The 12,890-nt window shown below is 45.2% G+C and overlaps 1 protein-coding gene across 7 annotated transcripts in view; it reads right to left on the bottom strand.

Annotated features, from left to right (window-relative positions):
- The window catches only part of DNAH9 (dynein axonemal heavy chain 9), a 392,191-nt gene that overhangs the window by 191,182 nt on the left and 188,119 nt on the right, over positions 1 to 12,890 (bottom strand). For 6 of the 7 annotated variants that reach the window (XM_030534286.1, XM_030534287.1, XM_030534283.1 and 3 more), the window contains 4 exons: positions 12,363 to 12,486; positions 7,765 to 7,907; positions 4,003 to 4,164; positions 2,828 to 3,061 (listed from right to left, as the gene is read on the bottom strand). In XM_030534286.1, the coding sequence (XP_030390146.1) occupies positions 2,828 to 3,061; positions 4,003 to 4,164; positions 7,765 to 7,907; positions 12,363 to 12,486 (663 nt within the window). The remainder of the gene's footprint in view (positions 1 to 2,827; positions 3,062 to 4,002; positions 4,165 to 7,764; positions 7,908 to 12,362; positions 12,487 to 12,890) is intronic. The other variant, XM_030534284.1, reaches the window with a different exon arrangement.

Here is a 12,890-nt window from a genome sequence, read left to right as displayed (position 1 = left end):
AAACCGTTCCTAAAGTAGTAGGGGCTTCGGTGTTTGTTTTAGTATTAGAGTCTGCTGCCAGTAAGAAACACAGATGGGAGCCATCTTCTCCATCATTAAATGTCATAAAAACTGCAAGCTGCAGATTACAGAAGATGCTTTGTCCCCAGATTGAGCAAGCTACACATAGGGCCTAATGTGTAAAAGTTGCTGAGTGCTCGCAGCTCCCTTTGACTTCCTTTGCAGTTATGGGTACTCAGCAGTACTGAAGATATAGCCCATAGCCTGTCTGCAGCAATCTCCATTCTCCAGTGGGCACCAGAGGGAATGCTTCCATCACCAATATTGTTCAGTTAGTTCAAATGGAAAAGATTAAGCCTGCTGGTCCCTACTGGGGTTTTCTCAGTATCCCCCTCTTCCCTTCATTCTACATTCTGGTTCGGGTGGCATCAAGTTGGGCCCATTTTTCTTAGCACAAAAAAGTAAGTAAGAGATTCCTTACCTAGGTTAATACCTGGAAAATGTGATGGACATAATATTCCTGGAGTTTAACAAGGCTTTTGACACAGTCCCACATGACAATCTCATAAGTAAGCTGGAGAAATGTGGGCTTGGCAAAACTGCCGTTAAGTGGATACATACTTAGTTAAACAACCACAAAATGAATAACTATTAATGGAACGATGTCAGATTGGAAGGAGGTCTCGAGTGGGGTTCCACATGGATCTGTTCCGGTTCCAGTGTCATTTAACATCTTTATTAATTATTGGGATTTAGGAATAGAGAGGATACTGATCATATTGGCAGATTAAATAATGCTATGGGGAGGCTGCCAATACTTTAGAGAATAGAACTAAAATTCAGAGGGATTTTGATATATTGGAGAACTGGGCTATAGATAAAATTAAATTCAAGAAAGACAAATGTAATGTGCTACACTTAGGGAAGAAAAATCAAATGCAGAAATACAGAATGGGGGACAACTGGCTTGGCAGCAGCACTGCTCAGAAAGATCTAGGAGTTGTGGAGGATCACAACCTCAACATGAGTCAGCAATGTGATGCTGCTTCACAAAATGCAAAATGCAATTTTAGGTTGCATTAGCAGAGGCATAGCATGCAAGTCATGGAAGGTGACAGTACAGCTTTACTCGGCAATGGTTAGGCCTCAGCTGCAGTACTGTGTCCAGCTTTGGTCACCAATGTATAGAAAGGATATAAAGAAACTGGGCAGGTTACAGAGGTGAGTGCCAAAGATGATCAAAGGGATGGAATGCAAGTGATATGAGCAAAGGCTGAAGGAACTGGGCAAGTTTAGTTTGGAAAAGAGGAGATTAAGGGGGCACATGATAGTGGTCTTCAAATACTTGAAAAGCTGCCATAAAAAGAAGGAGAAAAGTTGTTCTCTCTTGCCACAGAGGACAGGACAAGAGGCAATGGGTTCAAACTACAGCATGGTAGATTTAGACTGAAACTCACGAAAAACTTCCCAACTGTAAGAACAGTAGGACAATGGAACAGACTGCGTAGGGGAGTCATGGAAGCTCCTTCACTGGAGGTTTTCAAAAGGAGGAGCCATCTGTCTTGGATGGTTTAGTCACAACAAATCCTGCATCTTGGCAGGGGGTTAAACTAGATGACCCTTGTGGTCCCTTCTAACCCTATGGATCTATGATTATAATGAAGTGTAAAACAGAGTGGGTGGGAGGGATTTAGCAAGAAAGATAGAACTGATGATGAAGTGGTTCCAAAGGAACACTGGGCATTTGATTGAAATGCAGTGCCAATTTCTGCAGAGTCGAGAGAGTTGCCAAATACCCAGAACAATATACAGCCAGTCATCATGTTAGCAGTTTATCCAGCTAGGTTCTTTACAAGTGGATTTCAGTCTACTGGGTTATTCAGGAATGCTCATTAACTAGGGCTTCTTAAAAACATGTATCCTGATTTGTAAGGGAAAATGATCCCATCATTATCCATTTTTATCACACATCCATGGCAGTATGACAAGACACTATGTGTAGCTGAAGCTGTACAGATGCAGATCTGGTGTAAGCAGTTGCAAAATCATTGAATTCGGCTCCCTTGACCTTACTCCAGGTCTCACTCTGGCCCAGACTATGCAAAGATACTATATTACGTGTAGCTAAGAAACAATTACCATAATTACATAAACCTACTTATCAAATTGATCTCTACTTGATTCTCTGCTTGTGCAGTGATTAGTTTAGAACCACAGCAGCTGGCTTTACACACACACACACACACACACACCCTCACTCTCCCTCTTCCCCCCCTCACATCCCTCCACATCCCTCCGCATGGAATAGAACAGAGGTCAGCAAACTTTCAGAAGTGGTGTGCTGAGTTATATATTATAGATCTATAGAAAGAGACCTTCTAAAAATTTTATAACATTTTTAGAAGGTCTCTTTCTATAGATCTATAATATATAACTAAACTATTGTTGTATGTAAAGTAAATAAGGTTTTTAAAATGTTTAAGAAGCTTCATTTAAAATTAAATTAAAATGCAGAGTCCCTCGGATCAGTGGCCGGGACCCGGGCAGTGTGAGTGCCACTGAAAATCAGCTCACATGCTGCCTTCAGTACACGTGCCATAGGTTGCCTATCCCTAGAATAGAAGCTTGTCTCATCTGAGAATTGAGCCCAAGCCCTGAACGGGAGAGGTGGGGATTCTAAAGCCAGGATCCAGAACAGACATTCACTACCTGCATCCCACTTTTAATTTGCAGTTTTTCTTCCAAACTGGAGCATAGCATGCACTGAGGTGAGAAACAACTAAACAAATCAGCATTCAGACCAGAGACAAGGGAAGGGTCTTCTCACTTGTGCAGATGTGCTGTTGAGTTTCTGCAGGCCATTTTCCAGTCGCTCCATTTTTGCTGTCAGCTCCTTGCCTTTTTTAAATAACAAATTTTGGTAGAGCTTGATTTGCTCGAGGAATGACTTGGGTGTGGTGTAGTTATAGCGACGTTCATTGCTCAGATAAGACCGGGACATCTCATTGACACTTGTATGGACATAGGCCATAAACTTGCTTATTGAGACTTTCACTGAAAGCTGAAATGAAAGATGATATTTTAAACAAAACAAAAAGTAAGGAAGTCTATTAATCATTGCCTTCTACAACAGCACAACTGACTGTGTAGCATCTCATTTGAGCTCTTCCTTAATTTACTCTCTCTAGAATTTCTCCATTTGCTGTTACTTTTGCTCAACATTTGAACATACTGTACTGAGGAATTGTTATACCATTCATTTCTGTATAACAACTCTCTTTTACTAATTAAATAAGAACAGTTCTGTAGAGACAGGAAAATACATGCTCATTAAAAGAGATGTTCTAGACAATATAACTCAACTAAATACTATGCAGAAAAGCTAAATGAATAAATCCATTTAGCTGTTAGTTGAGTATTAAGTAGACGTCAAACTGAGCTTCAAATGTATTTGCTCTTGAGAATACCTAAAAATTCTCAGACACATATGCAGCAAAAGAAGTATATAGCGAGGAATAATTATGCAAGTGTCAGCAGAAAGGAACCCACTCTGGCTACTGTCCAGATTGATTTGTAAACCTCAGTTTACACTACCTGAGCCACCAACGCAATCCTGACACCTGAAGGGTGTGTGTGGGTGTGGGTGTCGGGGTGTGTGTGTGTGTGTGTAAAGCTGTCTCAGAGGCTCTACTGCAACATTACTGGGAATGCAGTCTGAATGTACTGCTTACAGTAATAACAGGTTGCTGCGGAAGCTGGGTGCTGACTGCACCACTGTGACTGAGTTACAGCCCTCTCTTGCAGAGGACTTCAGGCTGGGCTTGGATGCAGCAGCTTCTCACTTCTGCAAATGAAGCCAAGGCTACAGCAGCTCATGACTAGCTGATGAGATCACGGTGAGTGCACTGGGGCACTCAGGGTCCATCTTGGGCTGGAAGGACTTGCAGCTGACAGACCAGGAGCTGCAGAGTCAAGCGGGGGTTACCTCTGCTGGAACCTCACCTCAATGTTCTCAGTTTCTTGCAGGAAGCGCAGGCTGACAGATTCCAATGCCTCTTGAGGCCACTCGTGGAACCAGTCTATCGCTGTGCAGTTCACCACAGCTGGGAATTTCCTGCTGCGAACTCTCAGCTTGTTACCAACGGGTGAGAAACAAAGAGCGACCTGAGGAGTAAAAAGAGGCAGGGCAGCAGGCAGGGAGGCACCCAACATAGCTGCAGTTTTTGGTTTTCCCTGTTGGGAGAATGACTCCCCAGGAGGATTTCAGAGTAAGATCAAGAGCCGCACCCAGAATGATCTTTTGAGCTTTAAGCCTTTACATCTTGGGCCGGTGCGTCTGCAGTTGGAAATTCCACATAAAACAACATAACCGAACAGCCAGCACTCCTTTCTCTCTGAAATAAAAGCAAACTGCTCCCCTGAAGTGCTGCTGTTTTAGTGCCAACAGACCCCAGTTGTCGGCGGGCGGGATTGAACCTGGGACCTCGGGAGTTAAATGCATGAGCCTCTATTGCATGAGCTAAAAGCCATATGTCTGTTAGCTAAGGCTGTAAAGCAGACTCACTAATCTCTAAGTGGTCTCAGTGTCACTAGAGGGGACAGAGCACCACACCCAGGAGTTGTGGATTACACTATGGTTACAAATGGGCCAGAATCACCCTGCTGGTGGAACCTAGCAAACTTTCACTGTTACTCAATGCTGCATATTTAGGGCCTGGCTCTCATTTATACACCACTCTGGCAGCATAAAGGGGCCTTGAAACGGCTGTAAATAGCTGTAGACCTAGGGTGTGGAGTGGTGGAAAGGGGCCTTAGCATCAAGAAAAATCAGGCCCTTTATCTAGTATGGCTTACTGAGTATTCTCATCTAACTGGCTTTTACAAACTCTGTCTCTCATGCACAGAGCAGTACACGCTCCAAGATCCTATATGTGTTTATCTGAGGCTATGAAATCCAGTCTTTAATAAAATGATCACCCACTACTTCAAAATAACACCAACAAACTGTTCTTTCTACAGCCTTAGATTTAGGCATATGGCCTCTGGCATTTGTCTGTGTTACTCTCTGTGTGCCGGGTAAAACTTCGGGCCCCAACCCTCAGGTACTGCCAAGCTATGCTCCATTATTAATTACTGTTGTTGTTAAATATTTGTATGATCATAGAAGCCCTAGTGATGGGCCAGAACCCCACTGTGCTAGATGCTGTACGCATAGGCCCTGAGTGGGTGGAGGCAAAATTGCTGTACATATTGACATTTGCTCTCCTCCAGTCTGCTGTTCGGTCTGAGATCCACTCCTGTGCTGATCAAACCTGTGACACTTGGTGTACAATGCATACTATAGTCTGCTTCTTGGCTTATTACACAGAGCGTGGGTTTTCATTATTAAATGCAGTAAAGAATTTGGCAACACTTAACAGCTGACCCCAGAACAGCTGTTCCCTATCATGTTGTTAATTAGAAAGAACAAGGAAATGGAAGCATGGAACCAAGTCTCAATGAATCAAAACAATCCTCCCTTCGTGGAAAATCCACCTATCCTTTGACCATAGGGTACATTTCCAGTGCAGGGCACTGGTCATGAGGGGATTCAGGTGGCCCAAAGGAGCCATAACCTTGCCACAGATGCCCCGCATAGATTCCTGTACCAGAGGGGAACATTCTGCTGGTGCAGCTGTTCCTCTACCTCCCACTTTCCTAGCCTGGGGGACGTGTCTGGGAGAGGGGGCCATGGAGATATGCTCTACCATAGCAACCCTGCACTAGGGGCAGTTAAAGACCTCAAGCAGTGGCACTATTTGATGCTGCCTGTCAGGAGCTTCACATTGCAGAGGGGCTCGGGCTGGCCCTCAGGCATCTATGAGCTCTCTGATAGTCCCCTTTCCTCTCCCCAACCCACTAGATCGAGCCTACATGCACAGCTGCCACTGACAAACTGGGTGCCCAGTTCTCAAGCACCTCCCTGAGCACGTGACTCAGACACAAGCACAATGGTACAATACAGCCAAGGAGCTGGTTTACACCAACACGTCAGGAAGCTCCTCACTCTCAGCCCTGTTTCATTGCCCTAGGGATGCTGCTGTACTCTAGCCTGGCTGTGTTCTGTGTCTCACTCTCTACTGCTGCTACCTGGTGGTGGTATCATTATTATTATTTATTACTATGACTGTTTCTGCAGAAGCACCAGATGGCCCAAGCTGAGATGGAGGTTTTATTGCATCAGGTGTGGTGCAAACACCTAGCAAAAGACACAGTCCCCACCCCAGAGAGTTTGTGTGTGGAGTGACACAGAGTGAGTCTCAACAGGAAGTGGGGCATTGAGTAGTTCCTGCAGGAGGTGTGCTTGCTTTCAACTTCCTGCTGCCGCTTAGCTCCTTATCCCACAGTGCTTTCTCTGGCAACTAAGAGGGCCCACCCTTTGGCAAGTCTTCAAACTGTTTTTTATGTATTTTAGCAAGTTCAAATAACATGTGAGTGAGCTTCCAGCGGCATGTCTCTGTGCTGTGCATGTTCTAGGATCCCCTGAGCTCCCAGTGCTTCTACCACCTGTCCTCTCCAAGTCTGATAGCTTAAACAAAGCTATAGCCAAAATTAGGTATATTTCCAAAAGATCTTCTGCAACTTCTCAGGAACCATGTCTCCTACCGCAGGATGTAGTGTGAAATGCTGAGTGTGTTTGTTTAGTTGTAGCAAAGTCAATATCACACTTGTAATGTAAGGGTAGCCTCATCCTGACAAGGAAAAGACTCGCTCCTCCGGACAATAACAATGTTTGGCACTGATGCAACCTCTGCAGATGTAAAGTGATAATGAGTTGGAGTGAAACAAATTAATAAAAAAAAGAAAGAAGCCTTCCTATTGGGTAATAATTGGATTTATTGTATGATGACCTAATGTCCAACTGGAAGGCACAAAGGTTAAGGAAGTTACCAGATACTCTAGCAGGAGTAATTTTCCTATGCAATTCTACATCCCAATCAAATAAGAAACCTAGGGACATTAAAACCCAAAGAGTCTCAAAATGAATATAAGATTCCCACCCCACCCCCCATGTCAGACTGGGGTCTCTTTATTTATAAGACCTTCCAGATGTGAGAAGTTGTGCTGTAGGTAGAAGCAACACTTTAGCACTGAAATATCAAAACTCATCTCTAGTCTAGATGCCACGATTCTCATGATTGAAGACAACTGATTTGAGTTCTCATAGTTGCAAAGCATCAAGTTACCAGGCTTACATGTGGTTAAGATGGACTCCTTGGCCTTGATTTTCCAAGAAGCAGTCAAGGATTTAGCCATGTGACTCCAGGGCTAAAATCTCAATGTACCACCTAAAAAAAGGAAAGGTCTATGGTATTTTAGCAGAGGTCTGTGGGGGAAAAATCACCATTTTGGGGGAGTGAGAGATTGTGTTTAAGTAAATATGGAGAAATGTAAAAAAATATATATGTTTAAGAAAATGTTATAAGTCACTGTTTGTCTTCTTACTAGTTCAATATGTTAAAAATAGTGGACAGCAATTCCTAATCATCATATTACTATACAAATGTATGGGTGCAATGATCAGAAGTCATATGTTCCTTCAATTGAAGTGCTGTTTGGTGATGTTGGACAATTCAGGTATTCATAGACTTTAAGGCCAGAAGGGACTATAAGATCACCTAGTCTGACGGCTTGTATATACAGGCTATGGAATTTCATTCTGTAGGGTTACCCCTGCATTGAGCCCAAGGGTAGGGATGCGAAGTCTCCTGGGAATAGTCTTACCTTTAGCTGTCGTCGAACGCGGTCTATGAAGAATTTCCAGCAGGTTTCCCTGGTGTCCACCAGTCCTTGGCTTTTGACTTCATTTCTCACACTGCTGATGATGTTTTCAACTTCATCATCAGGGAAAAGATCAGGAATTTCACCTGGGAAAAACAGGATCACACTTTTACAAACTAACAGGCAAACTGGAATTTTTACCTTGATGGTATAAGTCACATGTGGAGCAGAGCTCTCATACAGACTAGGGCACTGGATTCCATAGCACAGATCCAAGCAAGCCTCTCATCAGATTGGAGATGATATAGGAGTAGGCCACATCTGCCCAGGAACAGCTGATTTACTGGCAATTAATTAAACCAACATTCCCACAACCTTAAAACAAGCAGAAATTGAAAGTACTTTCTAATCTCAGAATCAGGGTATAGCAAATGATTTGCTTTCTGATTTACTCTACTATTTAGATTTCAGTAAATCTAATCCCCAATATGCCTTATGCAACAGTGAATCACTTCAGTTTTGCAAAGTAATTTGTTACATAGGCAAGTTCCGCGGCTCTTCAAAAATGCCATCTGCAGCTGTATTCAAATAAATGACAGATCACTATGGTTAAAAAGTTAATGGTACATTCAGTTAATTGCCAACAATGTATGCATGCAAACAGAATTGTAGGGATTCCTTACTTTACTACTCCCTAATTTATCTCCTTCTGACCCCTGTCTGGACTGAAATGATCATTATCTTATCAGATAAAATCTGAGCTTTATTTGGTATTAACAATTGAGAGGGAAAACAGCAGGTGATCAGAAACCAGCAAAATGTTACTCCTCTTTATTAAGTTATGATGATAAATACAACAAATAAAACAAACATACATAAAACATGCAACCAATTAGAAACAAGCAGCCAAGTCAACCAATCAGAAGACATCCTTCCCCACTGAGCTACTACAGACATTGCCATGAAAAGTCACAAGTTACCTACAGTTATTGCCTCATTTAAGGTTGCCAGGTGTCCGGTTTTCAACCAGAACGGCAGGTCGAAAAGAGACCCTGGTGGCTCTGGTCAGCACCGCTGACCGGGCCATTAAACGTCCGGGCAGCGGCGCAGCAGGGCTAAGGCTGACTCCGTGCAGCTCCTGGAAGCTGCTGGCATGTCCCTGTGGTTCCAAGGCACAGGTGTGATCAGGGAAGCGCTGCACGCTGCCCCGGGCCTGAGCGCTGGCTGCGCAGCTCCCACTGGCTAGGAACCATGGCCAATTGGAGCTGTGGTGGCAGTGCCTGTGAGCACATGCAGTGCACACCGTGCAGAGCTGCCTTGGCGCACCTGCGCCTAGGAGACGGACATGCCAGTCACTTCTGGAAGCAGCGCAGAGCCAGGGTAGGCAGGAAGCCTGCCTTAGCCCTGCTTCACCTCTGACTGGTAGCTGCCTGAGGTAAGCGTCACCCGGCTGGAGCCCACACACCCATCCCAACCCCTTGCCCCAAGTTGGAACCCCCTCCCGCATCCTAACTTCCTCCCAGAGCCCGCATCTCACACCCAAACCCCCTACCCCTGCCCTGAGCTCCCCAGAGCCCACACCCAGCACCTCAACCCTGGTCCTGAGCCCCCTCCTGCACCCAAACTCCCTCCTGGAGCCTGTACCCCCTCCCGCACCTCAACCCCCTACCCCAGCCCTGAGCCCCCTCCTGCACCCCAAATCCCTCATCTCCGGCCCCACTGCAGAGCCCACACACCCAGCCAGAGCCCACTTCCACATGCAAAACCTCTTGGTCCCAGTCCAGAGCCCCCTCCTGCATCCCAAACCCCTCAGCCCCTGCCCCAGACCAGAGCCTGTACCCCAGATGGAGCCATCACCCCCTCCTGCACCGCAACCCCCTGGCCCAGCCCAGAGCCTGCTCCCACACCTAATTTCTGGTCTCACCTCAGCCCAGTGAAAGTGAGTGACGGTGGAGGAGAGCGAGAGATGGAGGGGGGCTGGACTGAGTGAGGGTGGGGCTTCAGAGAATGGGTGGGGCAGGAGCAGGGCCTCGGGGAAGGGGCAGGGCAAGGGCAGGGCAGGGGTGTTTGGTTTTGTGCGATTATAAAGTTGGCAGCCCTAGCCTCATGGGGTCTGAGATACCAAGGTATTTCCTTGTACCTAGAAAAGGGGATACCCCTGCATCCCCATTACCACATGAGATAACTCTGGGGAAATACAGGCCTTCAAAAGCAAATGTAATATCATCCTAATGCCACAGAAACAGGATCTACCCCTTCTCCAGTCACTGGGGTCAGCAGGCCTTCTAAGTCAGTGACACATAACCATGGACCAGAGGGGAGGAAAGGTTAAGTACAGGTAGTCCTCCGACGAACGACACAATCAGTTCCTGAAAATTGTGTCGTTAGTTGAAACGTCGTAACTCAGAATGTCACTCCACTCTATCGCAGGACCAAGCACAGTGAAGTTGAAACCAATTGTGAATCAGGGCATCATAAGTGCCGTTCATCGTACGTCGAATGTTGTAAAGTCGAGGACTGCCTGTATACACTTCAAGCTGGATGTATATCTGCACTAGATCTCATTGAATAGTGTGCTAGAAATAGAAGTTTAGCTGCTGCTGTAGCGCATGCGCCAGGATGGGCCAGCCACCCAAGCAGGTACCTAGGGTCTCCCAACCAGGATTGTATTTGGGGAGGGGCTAGCTCCTCCCTCCACTCATGCCTCTGTGGCTACACTGCTATTTTAAGCACATTAGCTTGATCAAAGTTGGTGTGGGTATGTCTATCTGAGCCAGGGCTGCCCAGAGGATTCAGGGGGCCAGGAGCAAAGCAATTTCAGGGGCCTCTTCCATTAAAAAAAGTTGCAATACTATAGAATATTATATTCTCATGGGGGCCCCTAGGGACCTGGGGCAAATTGCCCCACTTGCCCCTCCCTCTGGGCGGCGCTGATCTGTGCTGGGAATGACACCCCCACACCCTTAGGTAGCTTGGCCCTCCTTGGTCATAACCATCTCCAGGATCGCAGGCAGCTTTCTCATACATGTATAAAGACAGAAAGACAAACACACACACACTCAAAAGGAAGACAAGAAAGCTCCACTTTGACTAAGGCAGAGAATAAGCAGGAAAGCACCAGGCCTTCCTCTTCCTTCTATGTACTTCCAGTGGATGGCCACATCACCTGCCCTTCCTCACCTATCCTCCCCCATTTTAAGCAAGGAAGGGTGAAACAGACATGGGCAAGCAAAGGGAGAAAAGGAGAAGGGGGATAGAATCAAGATCGCCACCATAGACAGATGGTGAATGGCAGAAGGACCCCCCTCCACCCTACCTGGGGCTGATGGAGAGGGAGGTCTGGTCTCATGGGTCCCTCTAAGCAAATAAAAATAATTTCATATAAGGAGCCAGAGGACCTCATAAGCCCATTATGCCACCCCATCAAAGTCCTCACTGATCAGCTAGCTCTGACTTGCTGTCAATAAGATCATGTCTTCATTTAAGAGCAGACCCACCGAAGCAAACGAGCAGCCCTCTGGTGACCAGAAGGGAAACAGAAAACTATAAAAGAGGCTGTGTGGGCCTCCTCCATGCTGACAGGCACCAACAGTGCTGTAATTAGGGCTGGTGAATGCTCATGTTGGCCCGGCAGGTGGGCAGCACATGGGGTTGCTGGGGGAACTACACACAACACACAATTTACCCAGCAAATTAAAACCCTCTTCCTGGTTAGGAACTATCCACACACAGTCTCTGGCATCTTCAAATTCATTTGCTGTTCAGATTGTTTGAACACAATATGAACATACTTCAGCCAGTGGGCTGTTCACAAACTTCGCTTCAGCAATGAATGCAATACTAATATTCTATGTCAACTCATGGTTATTCACTAAATTTGTGGTGTATCATTGGTCATCTCAGTCCACTGTTTTGCTTCTGTGTCCTGCTAAGCTAACTGGGAGTGAGGTGAAATGCAAATGCTGAATTCACATGCAAATGTCATGGTCTGCATAGAAATCGGGGTCTTCATGGGAAGAACAGCTATTCTCCAAGCACACAAAACCCAGACACACAAATGTGTCTAAAAAAATTAACAAGAAAGGAACGTGATTGGACTGAACAGCTATCTGACATTTGAACACGTGGTCTTTCAATGGCTTTGCATTAGTCACCCAGTTCTGACAAACAGTGAAGTCTGTAACCAGGACTAGTGGGAATTATGTCATACGACTAAACTGCCTCTCATTGGGATGGACACTGCACATCCTTCAATGAAACACTTCCTCTGACTCCACACTCCACTAGCACATTGCCCCACACAGAAGTGACTTAACAAGTATAAGTAGAATTAAAGAGCTATGAAAGTAGGGCGCAAACTAACTGACTGGGTCATAGACGTCTGAGAGGGCCAAAATCTACTAGCTAGTGGACTCCTCCGCTAAGAAGACCTGAGCACTGCTTTCTTCCTTGGGGGTTAATTTACAAATTGTGTAGCTTACTTTGTTTAGTTGTCATTTTTAGCAAATGTTAGAATCTTTTCCATGGAACAGCTGCACACTTTACTATGTGCACATTTACATGGGAACGGAGAATGGAAATAAAGTCAATGAGATGCATACCTGAAGCTAACAAGTCATTTACCAGCACTAAGAACCTTTCATCAGCTACCTGGGCATCGGTCATAAGGAATACAGTGCCAACATTCTTCACTCCAGTTTTAATATACTGGTTTGCCAAGTCTGCCTGTAGATTGAAAAGAAAATAAGTAAGGAGTTTGTGTTCATCTACTGCAAAGTCTTGGTCATACCGTGTATTTTCATTGGGGACATTTCAGGCAGGATTTTGCCTATTCAAAATCTTCTGATGAACTGAAAACAAAACAATCAGAATTAATTAGCCTGAAGCTTGCTCTTTATATCTTCTCCGCTTTATTTCCAAGGATACTGCTAGTATTAATTATTATTACTTGCTAAGCATTGACAACTTGCTCTGTGCTGTACAAAAAGACAAATAAAAAGACAGACCCTGAGAAAACTGAGACACAAAATACAACATTTTCTGAATCATTTTATTCAGGAAATGATCTTTTTAAAACTTTCGGTTTGGAGACAGGGCATTTAAAAACCACAGATTATGGCTGAAGATGG

The sequence above is a fragment of the Gopherus evgoodei genome, chromosome 15 (genome assembly GCF_007399415.2).
Source record: "Gopherus evgoodei ecotype Sinaloan lineage chromosome 15, rGopEvg1_v1.p, whole genome shotgun sequence".
Taxonomy (NCBI): domain Eukaryota; kingdom Metazoa; phylum Chordata; order Testudines; family Testudinidae; genus Gopherus; species Gopherus evgoodei.
Note: the sequence above shows the minus strand (reverse complement) of the source record. Positions and strands in the feature narration are given on the sequence as shown.